Source organism: Zosterops lateralis (assembly GCF_965231275.1).
Source record: "Zosterops lateralis genome assembly, chromosome: 18".
Taxonomy (NCBI): Eukaryota; Metazoa; Chordata; class Aves; order Passeriformes; family Zosteropidae; genus Zosterops; species Zosterops lateralis.
The window spans coordinates 539161-558574 of NC_139778.1; the positions used below are offsets into that span (position 1 = coordinate 539161).

A 19414-nucleotide genomic window follows, 5' to 3' on the forward strand; every position below is an offset into this window, starting at 1 on the left:
GGACCCAGGGTGACCTCACAGGTGTCCCAGGGCTGCAGTGCTGCTCCAGCAAGTGGAATCCTGTCCTGGGCTTGGAGCTCAGCAAAATGAGAACATGGGAAAATACACTGGGAGGGTGGTGGGGCCCTGGCACAGGGTGCCCAAAGCAGCTGGGGCTGCCCCTGGATCCCTGGAGTGTCCAAGGCCAGGCTGGACACTGGGGCTTGGAGCAGCCTGGGTGTCCTGGGTTGCAGTGTAGGATGTACACAGAGTATTTATTCTATCACCATCTTCATGAACTGTTAAACCAGGTGGGGCAGTGTTTTCCCAAGCCCCTGCCTCTTCTGCTAATGGCCTTTGGGGTGTCTTCTGCTCATGGCCCATCAATGCCTTGCCCAGGACTCACAGGGAACTCCCTCCAGGAGCTCTCTCTGTTTAATGGGCCATCAAGGAGCCACTGCACGACTCCTCATCCCATTGGGAGATGCTCCCAATGCCCAGGGGGAGGAGCCAAGCATTCCCACCTGGAGAGAATCTGGGATTTGGGACAGGACAAGCAGCCCTGAGCCACTGGATTCCCAGAGGAGCAGAGCTCCCAGACCTTTCTGTGGGATCACTGCTTCAGGAAGAGCCCCTCACCTGGACTGCTCCCACCACCCTGCTCAGGGTGTGTTCTGACTCTGTCAGTGCTCCTTCGTGTTATTGCATTGATTTTATTTTATTTTTACCTTTTTACCTTTCTTCTTATTAAATTATATCTCTGTCTTGGAGCCTCTCATTCGTTTTGCTTTCAAACCACAACACTGGGACAGTGGGAGGTGTCCCTGCCATGGCAGGGGTGGCACTTGGTGGGCTCTGAGGTCCCTTGCAACACAAATCACTCTGTGATTCCATGATTCCATGGTTTATTCCATGGCATAGCTGTGCAAGCAGGCTGGTGGAGCAGAGTCCATCTCCAACCCCCCCACAGACCCGAAAAAAGCAGAAGCACCTGAGTTATTCTGACTTTTATTTCATTGCCTCTTAGTCCACACAGTTGGTATAAAATCAGAAAAGCAAAGCAAGGAAAAAAAAAAAGTAGAACCCCCAAAAAACCCAAAAATTAACCAAAAAAAAGCAACAGTGTCTGGAGTCCTCAGAGGCAGCCTGGGGCCTGTGCTGGTGCCTGTTCCCTTCATGGCCAGACTTGTTGCTGACAGGCAGAGGACTCACATCTCGCTCTGGTGCCAGAGCCCCACGGGCTCCAGGCAGAGCTGCTTCTGTTCCTCTGCACCACGGAAGGGGAAAAGGAATCTTGGTTATAAATGCTTTATTAAAAATGATAGTAAGAGCAAATCTAAGTACAAAAGCGGTTATAGCTAATTTATATTACACAGAATTATTTCTCATTTCTAGCTCGGTTTTTTACCTCAAGGTTGTTAACTGAATTTCCAGTGACTAAGGTTAAATGGCTTAGCAGGATAAGGAATGGTAAATAGATAGCACCATTTCATACATCTGGGGTTGGATTTCAGGGACAGGCTGGGCTGGCTGCTCTCTCAGGGCAGTTTAGCTCCACAGCAAGGACAGGGCACGTTCCAGGCTGGGAGCAGCCGTTCCCAGGGCTCAGCACAGCGCCACAGGAAGGGCGGCCCAGGCTGGGCTGCAGCTTCACCTAAGTGATTTAAAAGCCCAAATTCCCAGCGGGTGTGGTGGCAAGGCAATGGGACTTAGGCACATAAGTCATTTAGGCACTTGGGGCAATCAAAGCCTTTGCTCCAAAATCCTCCAAACCTTTTGGGAGCGTCTCCCGTCAGAGCTGGACGTGCCCTTGGGATCACAGCATGTGGCAGGAGCAGGGCCCAGCCCTCCGGCTGCGGAACCAGGCCAGCCCAAAACCAGAGCTGGGGGCTCTGATGGGCCAACACGGGCTGGGACTGGGCAGGAGAGTTCAGCTTAGAGAGGGTTCTGCATGAGAGAGAAATCACTGCGCTCTTGTTACACTGTTAGGAGTGAGAGCTCCTTAGGCACTTGCTTTAGGCTTTAAAACAGCGCATGGTCAACGGAAGCAAATGAGACTATGTACATACATGTAAAAAGTGTTATAAATAGGTTTTTTAAACCACAGATACTATATACATCTTCAATTAACAAGGAACCCTTTGAGTGTTTCCTCTGGGGGTCGGTTGGGTTTGGTTTGGGTTGGGAGGGTTTATTCCTTTTTTTTTTTTTTTTTTTTTTTTTTGGTTTTCTGGTTAATTTTCTTTTCCGTTTTCTCGTCTATTCTCCCCCGCCTCCATCTCCCGTGGGGATGCCGGGGATGCCGGTGCCAGGCCGGGCCACGTCCCGCGGTGTCACTCGCGCTTCCGCAGGATGATGTAGACGATGCCGCTGGCCAGGGCCAGGGGGAAGGCCAGCCACGCCAGGATGTAGGCGAAGCCGTAGGAGGGGTTTTCCGAGGCTTGGTGCCAGTCCGTGTGCCTCACTGTGAAGATGGCAGCGCCGCTCATCACGCACAGCCCTGTGGGGACAGCACAGGGGCACTCAGTGACACCCGCTGGGAGGGTGCAGTCACACAGGACAACGCCCAACACCAGCACAGGAACCGGTGCTACTTCTGCCCCCTGGGATCCTGCCCCTGGAAAACTGGGAGGGGATGCTGCGGGCTCTGACCTGGCTGCAGGTGAGCAGGGACATCTCTGAGTCAGAGGCTCTGAAGCATCACCTGGGCCAACCCATCCCTGCAGCTGCTGCTCCAGACCAGCCCCACTCCCCTCTGCCCTGCTTAAACCCTGCCCTGAGCCACCTCCCTGCAACACTGCAGGAGCTCAGGCACGGAGCTGAGCTTTTGAAGCAAAGTGGTTTCTGTAAAACCTTTCCAGGTGATAAAAACCACAAACCGAAGCTGAGCATCAGGATGCTCTAGCTGTGATCCCCCACCCTTCACAGCTGCACCAGAAGCTCAGCTGTGAACCCCATTCCCAGTGAATGCTGCTCCTTGGAAACCCTGCTCCTTGAAAAAACTCTGCTTCTTGAAAAAGCTCTGCTCCTTGAAAACCCTGCTCCTTGAAAAAACTCTGCTTCTTGAAATCCCTGGTTCCCACAAACACTGTTCCTTGAAATCCCAGCTCCCTGGAAACCCTTCCATTCCCATCTCCTCACTCTTCTCTGGACCCCCTGACCATCCAGGACTCATGCAGGTCCCAGGGGTGTCTGGCCAGGCCCAGCCCTGGTGGGCAGTGGTTTTTTTAAGCTTTGTTGCAAACCCCCCTGTCAGGGGTGGGCACTGCCCGGAGCTCACACAAAGCCACCTCTATTCCTGCCCCGAACAAGCCCTTTGAGTCAATCCCAGTGGTTCTATTATCCAGCCATGGGGCTGTTGTTGGAGCTGAGTTCCAAATCCCTTCCCGGAGCTCAGGACCACCTACATTTGAGCACGGTGATATTTGAGCTGTAATTCCACTGGACACTGCTCCTTTTGTTTGAGGAAAGTGCACAAGCGGGAATTCGCTTCATTAAGGCGCCGCTGGAGCAGTTTCCATTCTCCAAGCAACTCCCACTGCCCGGCCCATGCACAGAGAGCACAGCCATTGTCTGGGGACAGGGCACAGGCGTGTGGCCACCCCTCACCTCCAGACGGGCAGATACAGTGGCCATTGTCTGCGGCAGGGTTTGGCCAGCCCGAGGCCAGGGCTACAGCTGAGCCTTGAGGCATCTGCCCTGCTCAGGCTGGGAACAGCAGGGAGGCCCAGATGCAGCCAGCTGCCTGCACTGCTGCAGGAAATAATGCACCATCCCTGCACAGCCTGCCTTTGGGAGCATGCTCCAGCCTTGCTCCGGCAGCTCAGGAGGGCAAACACTTCCTGACATTTGTTCTTAGGGTTTGTTGGTGCTGGAGCAGTGTGAGCCCTGCAGAGGAACCCTGCCCTCCAAGGCAGGTGTCTGCAAACAGCTGTGGGATGTGGGCAGGCACAGCCCCAGAGGGCAAGCCACAGGGCAGCAGCTCTGGGCTCAGAGGGGTAGGAGAGAAGAGATAAAAGTGATGATGAGAAGGATGCAAGAGTTGGGTCAGACCCCGAGAGGCCCAAACAAACATCGCTGCCATGCTGAGCTACGAGGAGCTACCCATGGATAGGCTGGAGCCACCAAGGGTGGAGGGGAGCCTTTGAGGGCCTTTTGATGCCCTTCATCCCATCACAACAAACCCAGCCAGGCTTTGGGGGTGATCCCAAGCCGTGTGAAGGCGCTGGGGATAATCCTGCTTGGCTGTTGCACCACACACCCAAGTGGCCTCCCGCTTCTCCTCTTGCCCTTCCCTGCCCTCCCTGGTGTCCCCAAGCTGCAGCTCCAGTGGGTGCCAGCCCCTGCCCTCCTCCCTGGCTCTCAGGGCAGCAGTGCCCAGCTCTGCCACCCAGCAGAGCCGTGTGCTGCTGCCCTGGCTCCCCACAGGCAAGGAGACCAGAACAGGCTCAGCTCCTGTGACCAAAGTTGTCCCCAGCTCCAGGTGAGATCTTCTGGCAGTGCTGACACAGCCATGCCCTGTTTCCTACAACCTGACATTTGGGGTCACAAAGATCACAGCTAACCTGAACCTCCTCCTCCAGCCCTGGCCATGGAGAACAGCCAGGATGGCCACCAGTGCCCACCTTTGCAGGTCCACCTGAATCCAGAGCTCTGTCTACAGGTCCCCTGGCCACAGGGAATCCTGATGGGATGAGGACACACCTTTTCTTCCCACGTACTGGCCGAGCATGGCATTAACCCACAGCTCAAGGAGACTGTAGGTGTGATCCTGCATCCCCTCAGGACACTCAGCACAGCACAGACAGCAGGGCTGTGATCCCATTTCCTCCTCCTCTGACAGTGAGGGCTCACCAGCAATCACTCAGGACAGAGAAGCCTTCTGCTCTCAGGTCTATTAGAGAAGCTTTCAGGCAGGTAATTGCATTATTAATGCCCATTTCTTCTCCTTGGCTCCACGGCTTCAAGGAGTTTCCATCCATCTCTTTTTCCAGCCATGGTGAACTGGTGTGAACTCCACCTGCACCGTGGCCAAGCAGATCCACTCATGGATTTCATGCCAATAAAGGTGAGCTCTGGATTTCTCCAGGGTTTGAGAAGGCCAGTTGCTTAGAGGATGCCCAGAAACTTTGTCTAAACTCAGTAAATGAGTTTTTCCACTGATAAAACAGCAGGACCTTGGGTGGCTTCTAGTTTAACATCTAAGGCTCCAGGAAAGAATCAGTCTCCTCCCAAGACACTCTGTCTTCATGCAGCCAGGACCTCGATTCACAATTACATGTTTTAGCCTGAACTCTTAAATCCTCTGCACTGGTTTCATACGTGGAAACATAAACAGAGCCAGTGGCTTTGCAGCATCAGTACTTGGGGAACTGCAGCTGTGGCTCCTTCCCAGCACTGAGTTCTCAAAGAGTTAAAAACAGCAGCTGACAGCCCAAGTGAGAGCTCACCCTGCAGCCCCAGGCTCTGTGCTCATGGGGAAAGCACCAGGCTCCCTCATGGCAAGTTTATAAATAATCACCAAGCGCTCTTTTGCCAAAACAGGATCATCACGACTTCCCCACCCCACCAGCAGATGTGGAAGCCTCACCCAGCCTGGTGAAGGGTCCCAGAGCCAGCACAGCCACCCTGGACACCCAACATCCCACCCTGAGCCCTGGGAAACAGGCAGAGCTCTCGTTCCAGCATCCCTGTGATCTGTCCCCAGCTCTGCCCCAGTGGCTCTGGCACCCTGTCCCAGCAGAACCCCTCTGGCTGGGGCAGAAACCCTCCTGCATCTTCCCTGTGCAGGGCTGAGCAGCCTGGATGCACAAGGGCCCAAGAGCTGGATCCCATCCCAGGGACCTCAACACCCCCGAATTACTCATCTCCCTTCCCTTCCCTTCCCTTCCCTTCCCTTCCCTTCCCTTCCCTTCCCTTCCCTTCCCTTCCCTTCCCTTCCCTTCCCTTCCCTTCCCTTCCCTTCCCTTCCCTTCCCTTCCCTTCCCTTCCCTCCAGGCCCCTCCTGCTGTGCCCAGGAGCTGCCCATTCCCTGCAGGCCATGTCCCTGTCCCTGTCCCAGGTGGCAGTGCCACCCCTCACCTGCCAGGATCTGGAAGACTCCGGTGATGTAGAACCTGCCGCCCTTGGTGAGCGTGAAGAGCTGGCAGAAGAACAGGAACAACGACAGGACGCTGAAGATGACGGAGAGGATCATCATGGCTTGGACAGACTGCAGCCATTCTGGGGACAGACAGACAGACAGACTCCTCAGTGTGGGCACCACGGAGCCCCTGTTGTGCCCACGGCTTTGCCATCACCCCATGCTGTCCCCTGGGGTTTGGGAGCAGCTGGGGCCGTTCCCAGTGCTGAGATCCCAGCACGTCCAGGCTGCTCCTGGGAGCCCGTGTGTGCCATGGATCATCTCTGCAGCACAGCAGATCCTGGGCACTGCCCTGGGAGTCTTTACCACAAACAGCAGAGACAAACCCCTGACCTGCCAATAGCAGGCAGAGCCTCTGGCCAGCCCCGTGCCAGGCCCTGGCTGCTCAGCTGAGCTGCAAACACCAAAGCCATGTGCAGCAGGCTCTGGGACACCACACTGGCCGGGCTCCGAGGGCAAACAAACACACGGCAACGAAAACACTCTCTGCCCCCGTGGAGCTGAGCCTTCTGGAGTCCTCCCCAGCTGCCAAACACAGCTGTGTCCTGGAGCAGAGCAGTCGAACCAGCCCCTGTGAGTCACTGCTCAGCTATTTCCAGCTACAGTGGGTGTGTAACTCCCCACGTAAAAAAAAATATAAATAAACAAGCAAAATGCAACTTGCTGAACCCATGTGCTGCTGCAGCTTGACAGAGAGGCAGTGCCCATGGGCACCTCTGCCTTCCCCTCTCCTTGTGCAGTTTGCAATCAAAATCCAGGAGTCGGTACAAGCAAACTGAGGGACAAACCACCCAGCAAAAAGCACCTAAAAAATCCTGCTTGGGGCTGGATCCTCAGATGGGATTAGGCAGCACTGAAGCCTCAGTCCCAGTTTTACACCCACCAATTTCAGTCCCCTGCCTGTAGAATTGGCTCTGGGCAGCAAACAGAGCAAAACTTCCAAAGAAAGCTGCCCTTCAGTTCAGCCACCCCTGACGCTGGAGCATCAAATGAGGCAGTCAGGACTGGCCAGGCAGTGTCTGCCCCAGAGAAGTGACCACACGTCCCCAAATCCCAGCCAGGTGCACTCGGAGAGGGGGGAGAGCAGAGGTTGGAGCAGGGAGTGAGGCACAGCCCTCAGCTGGGATGGCAGGGATGATCCATGACACTCCCGGTGGATCCATGGCTGCAGGGAGCATCCTGGGCCCCTCCATCCCGTCTGTGTGTCTGTGCACCACGATTTCCACCCCTTGTCTTTGGCTCTTGTCTCCGGGTGTTCAGCCAATGGAGCAGACACAGCCCCTGCTCCCCACAGTCCACCTGGCCCTTCCCCTCCCTCTACACTTCCCACTGCAAAGGACTCCCCTGCTGCTGCCCCTCCCTCACTGCAGTGCCCGGCTTCCCTGTGCCCCATTCCTCAGGAAGGAGCAGCTCTTGCTGCTTCCAGGAAATTCCAGGGTGGGTTTCACCCTTGCACACAAAATGCCCAATGGATCTCCCCTTTCTCAGGTAGCCAGGCAGGGAAACCCCCCCTGCCTCAGCCCCACCTGCCCCTTCAGCTCTGGCTGTCCCCACCAGCGGGGAATGGGATGAGGCAGCTCCAGCACCACCAAAATCATCATAAATCCGTGCTCAGATCAGACCAGAGCAGAGCGTGTGCGGCTGCTGAACTGCACCTCCTCCCATCCCTCAGCACAGACAGGGCTCCCCTCCTCACCGGGGGAGCTGAGCTCTCCCCCAGCCCTCCCATCCTAACCGGGGGAGCTGAGCTCTCCCCCAGCCCTCCCATCCCAACCGGGGGAGCTGAGCTCTGCCCCAGCCCTCCCATCCTAACCGGGGGAGCTGAGCTCTGCCCCCAGCCCTCCCATCCTAACCGGGGGAGCTGAGCTCTCCCCCAGCCCTCCCCAAGCCCTGGAGCCGCATCCAGCTCCGTGCCCAGCCGAGCCAAAACCGAGCCCTGCAGTTCCATCCCAGAGCAGAGGGCCAAGTCTTTTGTGCTCGCAAAGGCCACGGGATCCGGCGAGAGGAGCCCTTTCTGCCGGGAGGTGGATGCTCCCGCTGCTGGTTATTTTGGGAGAGCGCTGTCTAGACGGAAAGCCGAGCCGAGCCGAGCTGCCCTTTAATTGCATCCGCCTCCCCTGCCCGGTTTTTGGTTCTGAATGCACATGATTTACAGGGGCTTTGCAAAACCCCATTGTAATAAAGAGCCGCGTCAGGAGCAGAGAAAGGCGGCGCTGAGCCCACCGTGGCCCGAGGCTTTGGGCAGCCAGCCTGGCAGCAGAGAAACGGCGAGATGATCCCAGGGCAGAGCTCTGGGCCCGCTCACATCCAGCCCTTTGCTGGCTTTTGCTGGTCTCCTCTGTGAAAACAAAGGGCCGGGACTTCCAGCCCCAATCCCAGCCCAGGACTGAGGGTGAACTCCAGAGCTCCATTAACTGCACGCCAGCTGCCCACAGACTCCAGCTGGATTAGGACAACTGATTGCCTTTAATCCATTTAAAATCGCCTCTATAACTGCAGGGAGGGTTTTCACCTCTGCAGCCCCAGGTGCTGTAAACCCTTTGCTGCTGGTGCTGTGTCCAGCCCCAGGATGTCAAACACACAAGTTTCCCGGAGGGAGGCCGGCCCCGAGCTGCAGCCAGGCTGTCAGCACTGTTTACTCCCAGCCTGTTATTTGTGGTTTCCCCTGGGCAGCAAGCTGGTTATCCCATTTTCCCCCTGCATCTCTTCAGCTCTGTGTTTATATCTTTGTTCTTCGGGAGGAAGAAGAAAAGGAAGCGGCATGGAAGGGACAGATAACACCCTGCATGCCACTTCCTGATAGCACCCGGCTTGGAGCCCTTTCAGGCAGCCAGAGACAAAGCAAGATGCTTTTACAAAACAAATTTGAATTTTCCTCTAAGTCCTGCAAGCCCTGATGTGCTCACAGCGCTGCTTACAGCAGCAGGGAGAAGACTCCAGCCCTGGGATGATAAAAGACCGTGTTTCACAGCCCTGAAATCCAGCACGAGGGAAAGAAACCCAGAACAGGAATTGGAATCCAGAGCAAAAATTGCAGTTGAATCTCCCAGAGGGACAGCAGCCAGTCCAGAGCCCCAGCCATGCTTGCAGGGAGCTTTTATGCCCCGACAGTACTGAGAGGGCAGGGAAAAATGTGCCCTTGGCCAGGAGCAGAGGCCTTGAAGGGCAGGCATTGCCTCCCCGGGGTTTAATTCACACCCTCCACACCCTCTTCGGCCCCAGCCAAGGAGGAAAACCAAAGTGCACACTGAAGACACTCATTTGAGCACTCAGCTCATCCACTGCTGTAAGGACTCCCTGAATTAGTGCTGTGCATTAAAAACCCACCGTGCTGGGATCTGCAGCTGATGGGAACACTTTGCAGATGGGGCTTTTCCCTTTGCCAAATGTGCACGCTCCGAACATTTAAAAATTAAAAAACTTCTGGGGAAGAAAACATCCATTAAGGAGGTAACTGTAGCATAGAACACAGCCAAAGCTGCAGGGAGGGAGGGAAATTGATGCCCCCAGCTGTAAAACCTGCTGCTTCCATGCTGCAAGTTAAACCTCAGCAGGGTCAGGAACAGCACAGGTGCAAAGGCTCCTGCAGGGGCTGCAGCTCTGGCACCCACCAGCTGCTCCTTTCTGGTGCTCCCATCTCCATGCCCTGGGAACGGCCACGCTGTGCTGCACCGAAGTGTTCCTGGAAATCCATCTCCAAAGGGGGATCCTAAAGAGCTCCCAAGGTGTTTGTGAGGGCCAGAGCTGAGCAGGAGGGAAACGCTGGGGCTGCAGGGAGGCAGTGGCTGAACACAGTCACTGTCACAGTCACGATCCTGTCCAGGGCTCCTGCTCCTCTTCTGCAGCTCCTCCAGATGGAGATGAACCCCTCAAACCTCTCTTTCTCCAAATCTTCTCCTCTCCTCCTCTTCCTCTTGGTTCTCCTCCCTTTTCCTTGAAGCTCCATCCAAGCAGTGCATGAGGCCAGAAAATCCAGAGCTCTCCACACTGCCATCCCATCAGTGCTCACATCCCGCAGAGGCCACTCCTGATGCAGCTGAGGCAGCAGAGAGCTGCTGGCACCACGGAGAACTCCTTCCAACAGCTCCACAAAGCCCAGGGCAGCTCCTCTCCCAGAGCCTTGGCGTGGTGGCTGTGACCTCCTGCTGGCCATGCTGAGGCGGCAGATCCATCATTCCGTGAGCCCAGATCCTCCGTGGGCTCCAGAGCAGCTCCCAGGGATGTCCAGTCCGGTCCAGGGGTGGGCAGCAGTGGTACCTCGCTCACAGACCTGGTGCAGGGTCATCCAGTGCCCACAGGGACATCCAGGAGTCTCATCAAGGCCAGAAAAATGTTGGTTGAAGGAATTTCCAGCACTGCACTCTGCAGGGGACTCCTCCACCCTTTTTTTCTGGTTTGACAGTCATTGTTTACCCACATGTTGCCTTCTTCCTCCCACTCCTCTGTGGGCCAGAACACAAATATGGCAGGGAAGGTTGTCTGACCCCATCTCTCACAGAAAAACATGGGAGCCAAAGACATCTGCAGCAGCTGAGAGAAAACCAGCACCAGTTCCCAGCCCCTCCTGATCAGATGCTCTTTGTAAGAACAAGCAACAATAAAAACCTGGTTTTAAACAGAGGAAATCCTTTTCCTATTGAAGGCAAGAAAGTTATGGGACAAACTGATCTGAAATATAAAAATATTCTCTTGGAATAAGAGATTTTTAGATTTTAGAAGTAAATTCTTTATTCAGAGGGTGGACAGGCCCTGGCACAGGTGCCCAGAGCAGCTGGGGCTGCCCCTGGATCCCTGGGATGGACACTGGGGCTTGGAGCAGCCTGGGACAGTGGGAGGTGTCCCTGGGACAGTGGGAGGTGTCCCCTCATGGCAGGGGTGGCACTGGATGGGCTTTGAGGTCCCTCCCAACCCAAACCATTCTGGGATTCTGTGAATGCCCCTCAGCTGATTCCAGAACACCGAGGGATGAGTCACAGTCCCCTAGGGCTGGCACAGAGGGTCCAGCCCTGCCTGAGTTCAGCCAGTGTCACCTGTTATTAATGATATGAATAAAATCTGCTCTGGGCAACCAGCTGGGCTTTGCTTGTGGCCATCACATCCAAGGCTGGGCCCCTGGCACTCAGGGATGGGGGGCTGGCAGGCAGGCACTTCCCAAGGTTTAGGGGAAGAGCCTCAAAGCACCACCCTTCCTGTGGACAAGGCAGGCACAGGAGAAACTGTGGGAAGACAAAGCAGAAAGGTCTCCTGCCGTTACAGAGGATGTGGGGATCCCCATGGATGGCCCCGCTGCTTCCCCACTTCCAGCCCTCCCACCACCATCAGAGCAGAATGCAGCACAAGTGTTCTCCCCTGCATAACACATGGAAAGAAAAGACCATTTTTTGGGGAAAAAAACTTGGCTGTGTGGAAATCTGGGATGGAATCTCCTCGAGAGCACTCGCTGGCCCCGGGCGCGTGCCCCGAGCCGGGCTGGCACACGGCCCTGCTGACCCACAGCCCCGGGACTCAGCGCTGAATTCCTGAGATAAGCCTTTTCCAGGAATGTCTGACAGCGCAAACCCAGCAAAGATTGCGACATTTTTTCCATAGTTCTCAGCCTCTTGAAGAAAAAAAAAAAAAAAAAAAGCATTATCTAACAGCAAATGCAAGAATCAAAGCAACAAGCGGGCAGTTGTACAGGGAGAGGGATTGGGATCGTGCCCGGGGCTCTGCTGGGATGGCTCAGCCCTCGCACACACCAGGGGCACAGCCCTGACAGAGGAACTGGGGAGGTGGGAGCTCAGCCCCCACCCAGCAGTGCAGCCCATTCCCAGGGGCTGCTGATGTCCCCAAATCCTCCCTTGCTCTGCCTGGCCCTGCTCTGCTGCCTGGCCCATACCCGTGGGGTCATCAGCAGAGTGAGCAGCACAGCCCAGAACCTGCCTCGGGGGGAAAGCATTAAATCCTGGCATTAAAGCTGGCACCTGGATTTAAACGTTCTGCTTCTCGTTGGGCATCCACACCAAGTCACTAAGAAAAGACTCCCTGAGTGACAGGACAGGACAGGGGAGGCTCAGCTGAGACCACGGAGACCACAGCACCACCACCCCCCAAAGTCCCACCTGTGATGAACACAGGTAACCCAGCACCACCTAATTCCCAAATTCCGCTCACTGAGTCCCACTGCCTTTTGAAAAGAGAAGAAACAACCACACCCCAGAGGCCACTGTGATGGCCAGGCCAAAACCTGCCCCTGTGTAAAGACTGAAAGTTCTGCCAAAATTCTCAAAGAGGATTCCTTGCTGTTTCCCCAGAGCACCTTGGCGCTCTGGGATTAACCATTCAGTACCACCCCAGGCACGGGAAATGCATTTCTCTGGCTCTCTGGAGCCCACAGCAGCACAGTCTCTGTTCTGAGATCTGTGACCAAGGATGGGTCGTTGTGGTGTTTCTATGGGACCAGTCCTAATTTGGAAAAATAAACATAATCCTAGGAAAGGGGTGTGAGGGTGAGGCAGGAGACAAGCCTGAGCCTCGGAGGTGGCTCTGCCACAGAATCCTTGCCCTGTGACCTCAGTGCTGCTCCAAAGAGGGGCTGACAGCAGCTCCTGGCAGTGATAACAGGGGAGGGAGCAGGACCCGCTGGAAAGGAGACCATGGGGAATTTTCATTGTTTTTACAAACAGACCCTCAAAGGCCAGGAAATATCCTTTAATTTTCTGTTCCTACAGCGCTAGTGGGCTCTGGATCTTGCATCCAGGGTCCTCAGCAGAGCTGCTCCCACACCCTGGCTGCAGGGTTAATGGGGCATGAGCTTTGTCCAAGCAAAACCCCTTCTGATGCCAGAGCAGAATGTCTCACTTTGGAGAAGGGAGAGCTGTCAGGGCTGCTCAACCTCGAGCACAGAAAACTGACAGAGCAGCTCATGGGGCACTTTATCCTGGAATACCAGGATGGTTTGGGCTGGAAGGGACCTGACAGATCATCTCATTCCACCCCTCCTGCCGTGGACAGGGACAGAGGCCCAACTCAGCTGCATTTTCAACGGGATCATCTCGACTCTCGTGCCTTTAAGGATGACAAATCAGCCCCGGAAAGGTCCCAGCAGCTCTGGGAGCAGCACTGGGCAGGCCCAGCACAAGGCAGGACCGCCGGGTGTGGAAACTGCCCAACCACAGTTTGGACAATCCCCTCTCAGCCCCGACAGAGCGCCCTGTAAACATCCAGAACGAGCGGCGCGGCTCTGAAAGGCGGAGGATTTGGGGAGGCTTTAGCGCTGGGGGAGCCCCGGGCAGCGCTGCCTTTGGGCAGAGCAGGGCTCAGCACTTTGGGCGCTGCCGACGCTGCAAGAGCCGCGGCCGGTGCGGGACACGCTCCAGAGGGCTCCCGGCCGGGGATGGGGATGGAGCCCGGCCTGGGATGGGGATGGAGCCCGGCCGGGGATGGGGATGGAGCCCGGCCGGGGATGGGGATGGAGCCCGGCCGGGGATGGGGATGGAGCCCGGCCGGGGATGGGGAGGGAGCCCGGCCGGGGATGGGGATGGAGCCCGGCTGGCCGGACACCAGCAGGCGTCAGCAGAGACCAGCGGGACCAGAGCCCGGGCACAGCGGGGACACGGCGACATCGCCTCCCCACGCGGGGAGTGACACCAGTGCTCTGCTCCCAAAGGCTGCGGGGGCTGAGCGGGGTCCCAAAATCCCTCTGACAGCCTCCCTCCCCTGCGGGACCCTCCGGGAGTGTTTAATGCCCCCCTCAGCAGGGCCACAGGGCATCGCCCTGCTCCTTGCCCGTGCCCGGCACGGTGTCACCGTGTCCCACAGACAGCGCTGGGCCCCACGGCTGCTGGCACCGGGGCTGGCACTGGGACAGTCTGTTTCTGCAGGAAAACAAAACAAATGCTGGCCCCAGCACCACGGACGGGCATTAGCTCTGTCTGCCAGGGAAACTGAGGCACGGCCTCGCCCGAGTGTCTGACTCGGATTTTGTGTTCCCGGTGCCACCGGTCACCCTGCAAACCGCGTGTCACGGTGGGTCAGCACTCCCTGCTCCCCTGCTGACCTCAGCAAACAGCTCAGCGCTGGTGTCACACGGAGTGACATCAGCCTTCACCCGGCCCGGCCCTGCGGAGGCTGCTCGGGCCCGGGGTGCAGGTGCAGGGGATGTGGGGCCCCCACAGCCAACCCCGGGGGCCGTGCCCAAACCTCAGCCTGTCCCCGCAGCAAAACGTGGGGCACATTCCCAGGTAGGGGACAGGTGTCCTCTGGGGACAGAGTCCTCAGGGCCCCGTGTGCGGCCTGCAGACTCCTCACGAACCGAGCCACAGGGGACTGTGCGAAAAAGGACATCAGCACCTCCAGCAGAGTTTGTCCTCCCTGATCCCGGGCACAGCCCCAATCCCAGGGACAGTCCTGATCCAGGGGACAGCCCCAATCCTGGAGCACAGCCCTGACCCCGGGCACAGCCCCGATCCCGGGCACAGCCCCGATCCCAGGCACAGCCCCGATCCCAGGCACAGCCCCGATCCTGGAGCACAGCCCCGATCCCGGGCACAGCCCCGATCCCGGGCACAGCCCCGATCCCAGGCACAGCCCCGATCCCAGGCACAGCCCCGATCCCGGGGCACAGCCCCGATCCCGGGCACAGCCCCGATCCCAGGCACAGCCCCGATCCCAGGCACAGCCCTGACCCCGGGCACAGCCCTGACCCCGGGCACAGCCCCGATCCTGGAGCACAGCCCCGATCCCGGGCACAGCCCCGATCCCAGAGCACAGCCCCGATCCCGGGCACAGCCCCGATCCTGGAGCACAGCCCCGATCCTGGAGCACAGCCCCGATCCCGGGCACAGCCCCGATCCTGGAGCACAGCCCCGATCCCGGGCACAGCCCCGATCCCGGGGCACAGCCCCGATCCCGGGCACAGCCCCGATCCTGGAGCACAGCCCCGATCCCGGGCACAGCCCCGATCCCGGGCACAGCCCCGATCCCGGGCACAGCCCCGATCCCGGGCACAGCCCCGATCCTGGAGCACAGCCCCGATCCCGGGGCACAGCCCCGATCCCAGGCACAGCCCCGATCCCAGGGCACTCACCGTTGCTGGAGGAGGCCTCGCACTGGAAGGGGGTCCCGGTGGTGCAGTTCTGCCACAGGTCAGCCGCGTACTGGCCGGTCACCAGCCATTGCTGCGGGACAGAGGGACAGACACAGCCCGTGAGCAGGGCCCACCCAGGGAGGAGCCCCCACCCTGCCCGAGTCCCCACTGCCAGCCGTGTCCCCAATGCCACCAATGTCCCCTCAATGTTAGCCATGTCCCCTCAGAGCCACCCGTGTCCCCCCAATGCCAGCCGTGTCCCCAATGCCAGCCATGTCCCCTGTGCCAGCCATGTCCCCCCAATGCCAGCCGTGTCCCCTGTGCCAGCCATGTCCCCCCAATGCCAGCCGTGTCCCCAGTGCCAGCCGTGTCCCCCCAGTGCCAGCCGTGTCCCCCCAATGCCAGCCGTGTCCCCCCAGTGCCACCTGTGTCCCCTCAGTGCCAGCCATGTCCCCTCAGTGCCAGCCGTGTCCCCAATGCCAGCCGTGTCCCCTCAGTGCCAGCCGTGTCCCCAATGCCAGCCATGTCCCCTCAGTGCCAGCCGTGTCCCCAATGCCAGCCGTGTCCCCTCAGTGCCAGCCGTGTCCCCAATGCCAGCCATGTCCCCTCAGTGCCAGCCGTGTCTCCAGTGCCAGCCGTGTCCCCTCAGTGCCACCCGTGTTCCCAATGCCAGCCGTGTCCCCAATGCCACCCGTGTCCCCAGGGCCGCTTTTCCCTCGAGAGGGCTTTGGAAAGCGAATCTCTGTATCGGGTTTAACCACCCTGGCCCCAGGGCGCGGGAACAGGAGCTCTTTATGCTCCTCACACCCGCAGCGGGCCCCGCGCTTCCCTCCCTCCCCTCGCCGGCCTCGCCCGCTGCCTGCCCGGGATATTTGAATGTTTCCACGTCATTCCTAACGGCTTGGAAGGTTTTTGTAACGTTTTCCATGACTATTACCACAAACCTCCCCCCTAAAAAAAAAAAAAAAAAAAAAACAAAAAAAAACCCCCAAAAAAACACAAACCCAAAAAACCCAACCAAAAACAAAACAAAACAAAAAAAAACACCCACAAACGGGAAAGAAAGAAGCCCCTGGTGAAGCAAGCTGGGAAGTCACCAGCTCCACAGAACAGACAACTCAGAGCCAAGTCCAAGCTCTCCCCGAGCGGCTGACGTGTTCCCTGGGCCGCAGCCCCGGGATGGAGCTGGGGAGGCTCTGTGTCTGTGCTGCATCCAGCCAGCCCCGGGATGGAGCTGGGGAGGCTCTGTGCGCATCCAGCCCCGGGATGGAGCTGGGGAGGCTCTGTGTGCATCCAAACCAGCCCCGGGATGGAGCTGGGGAGGCTCTGTGCGCATCCAGCCCCGGGATGGAGCTGGGGAGGCTCTGTGCCCCATCCAGCCCCGGGATGGAGCTGGGGAGGCTCTGTGCGCATCCAAACCAGCCCCGGGATGGAGCTGGGGAGGCTCTGTGTCTGTGTCGCATCTCCCCAGCCCTCGGGGCTGCCTTGGAACCAGCCTTGGAACTCGGGTCAGGACAAAGAGGCCGTGCCCCATTCCCAGCCCCAGGGGAGCAGAACGCTGTGCTGAGGGTCAGTCCTGACCAGCCCCAGCAGGGCTTTGCTCAGGCTGGCCCTGCGCCTGGGGCTCAATAGCAGGTGGAGCTCTCTTATGGGAGCGGAGAGCAGCATCACCCCAAAGAGGGGATTGGGGGCGCTCCGAGGCTGCCCCTTGGCCTGGGGAGGATGAGGAGATGGTTTCCCTTGTGTCTCTGTATCCGCGTGGATACAGAACAGCCGAGCGCCCCTGCAGCCCAAACCCGCAAATCCCCAATCCCCCTGTCCCTACTGTGGGGACAATCCCCAATCCCCTGTCCCTGACACCGCGCCCGGCCAGGGCAGGCTCCCTGCTGACGGCCCGGCCGGGAACCGGGCACGAATAAACACAACCCGTCCTGCTCCTGCCGCGCCGTGCCCCGCCCGGTGGGAGCCCGGAGGGAGAGCCCGCACTCACACTGACGATGGTGGAGACGAAGAGCAGCACCAGCACGGTGACGTGCAGCACGATGATCCCCAGCAGCAAGAGCAGCATCCTGGCGGCGGCGGCGGGCAGAGCTGCGGCGGGACAGGGGTGATGCTGAGTGAGTGTATCTGTCTGTCTGTCTGTCTGTCCTGCCTCTGTCCGGGGGCAGCGGGACCGCTCCAATCTTTCCCTCCCCTGGCGCGGGGGGTGTCGCTGGGGCAGTGCCCGGGTTCTCTCCGGGTTCTCTCCGGGTTCTCTCCCCTCTGCCCGCCCCCCGAATCCCCCGAGACCTCTCCCCGAGCCTGTTCTCGCTCTCGCACCAGGGGGCTCCCCGCAGTCCCCTCCCCGGGGCCCTCCAGAGGGGGCGGTTCCCCAGGGGGCACCCCCAGCCCCTCTCCCGGGCGGGTCGGATCCCTCTCTCCGGGGGGAATCCCCGCCCCGGGCCCGGCTCCTCTCACCCGGGGCGGCCAGAGGGGCGGGGGCGCCTCGCCCACCCACCCACCGTGCCAGCGGTGCGGGTCGTTCTGCCGGCCCCCGCCCCGGGGGGGTTTATCGGCCTCATCTGCCTCGGCGACCCCCGACGGGGCGGGGAGCGGGGGGGGGGCAGCCCCTGTCCCTTCCAGCCCGCCGGGCCGCCTCGGCCCCTCTTCTCCGGGGGTGCCCCCGGCCCATCTCCCCGGGCTCCCCCGGCGGGGGCTGTCCCGGAGTGTCCCGGCCCCTCTCCCGAGCTGGGGGAGCTTTCCCGGCCCGTCTCCCCCCGGTGAAGAGGGGAAGGGGCTGCCCTGAACACTTTCCTTAGAGAACCCCCGAGCGGGGCTGCTCCTCCCGTCCCCCTGGGCTGCTCCCTCCGGGAGGGGGTGTCCCCGGCCCGTGTCCCCGCGGTGTTCCCGTGTCCCCGGGCCGTGTCCCCGGGCTGTCCGCACTCACCTCGGGGAGCGGAGCGGGCGCGGAGCGGAGCGGAGAGGAGCGGGCGGCGGCGCTGTCAACTTTCCCCTTTAACCGGGGCCACCGCCCCGTTTGCGTCTGCGGCACGGGGAGGGCTCAGCCGCCGCCCGCCGCCCTCCTATAAACGGGGCAGCGCCCGGCCCTGGCCCCGCCGCCTTCCCCCGGGACACGGCCGGACCCGCTCCCGGGGCCCTTCCCTTCCCGGGACCCGCTCCCGGAGCCCTTCCCATCCCGGGACCTGGACCCGGAGCCGTTCCCTTCCCGGGACCCGCTCCCGGAGCCCTTCCCATCCCGGGACCTGGACCCGGAGGGGTCAGAGCTCTCCCCATCGGGGTCCCTCACCCCGGCCCGGGCCGTCTGTGCAGCCCCCAGCAGGACCCTGGTGCGGGGTGTGGGGAACGAGCATCTGGCTGAGCTCTGGTGGAAGAGACACGAGCTCTTGGGGTCTCTTTTTTGGCACTTGAGACCCGAGTTAGGCAGAGCTGAGCAACTTTTCACTAAACGAAGGGAACGATTTTCCGCAGCTCTGGAGGACACGGAGAGTTCGGGCTGCTCTGCCTGGAGGAGGCTCCGGGGAGAGCTCAGAGCCCCTTAAGGGGCTCCAGGAGGGCTGGAGAGGGACTGGGGACAACGGATGGAGGGGCAGGACACAGGGAATGGCTTTGGGCAGGGCTGGATGGGAGATTGGGCAGGAATTGTTCCCTGGCAGGGTGGGCAGGGCCTGGCACAGGGTGCCCAGAGCAGCTGGGGCTGCCCCTGGATCCCTGGGATGGGCACTGGGGCTTGGAGCAGCCTGGGACAGTGGGAGGTGTCCCTGGGACAGTGGGAATGTCCCCACATGGCAGGGGTGGCACTGGGTGGGCTCAGAGGTCCCTCCCAGCCCAGCCCATTCTGGGATTCCGTGGCTCAGGGGCTCGGGAAGGAAGGGGGGGCCGCGCTGCCGCCCTCGCTTATTCCTCAAGCACAGTCAGTCTGTCCAAACAACCCCCCGCTCCAGCTCCCAGATAATCCCGCAGGAGCCCCGCACAGTCCTGAGCACTGACACCATCCCCACCATCTCCCCAGAGCCGCCCGCGCTGCTGCACAAGGGAGGGAATTCGGCCCCCGGGACTGGAAATCCCGGGAGAAGGGAGCGGGGGAAGCGTGCTGGGCTCCTCTCCCCCGGCAAACAGACGGGTGTTCCTGCAGCGGGGGCTGCTCACACTCAGGGGAGGGGTCCCAGGATCCCCCAGCGAGGGGAGCGGAGCTGAGAGCAGGGCGGGTTCGGGGGAGAGAGGAGATT

General features: G+C 59.7%; 1 protein-coding gene across 1 annotated transcript; it reads right to left on the bottom strand.

Moving 5' to 3' along the window:
• Positions 1–692: 692 nt before the first annotated feature.
• Positions 693–18203, bottom strand: PMP22 (peripheral myelin protein 22). Its single transcript, XM_083874891.1, has 5 exons — positions 18115–18203; positions 17179–17279; positions 15189–15279; positions 6061–6201; positions 693–2479 (listed from the first exon to the last, which is right to left on the bottom strand). The coding sequence occupies exons 2-5, from the start codon at positions 17254–17256 to the stop codon at positions 2313–2315; spliced, it is 477 nt and encodes a 158-aa protein (XP_083731017.1). The 5' UTR covers positions 17257–17279; positions 18115–18203; the 3' UTR covers positions 693–2312.
• Between the last annotated feature and the right edge of the window lie 1211 nt (positions 18204–19414).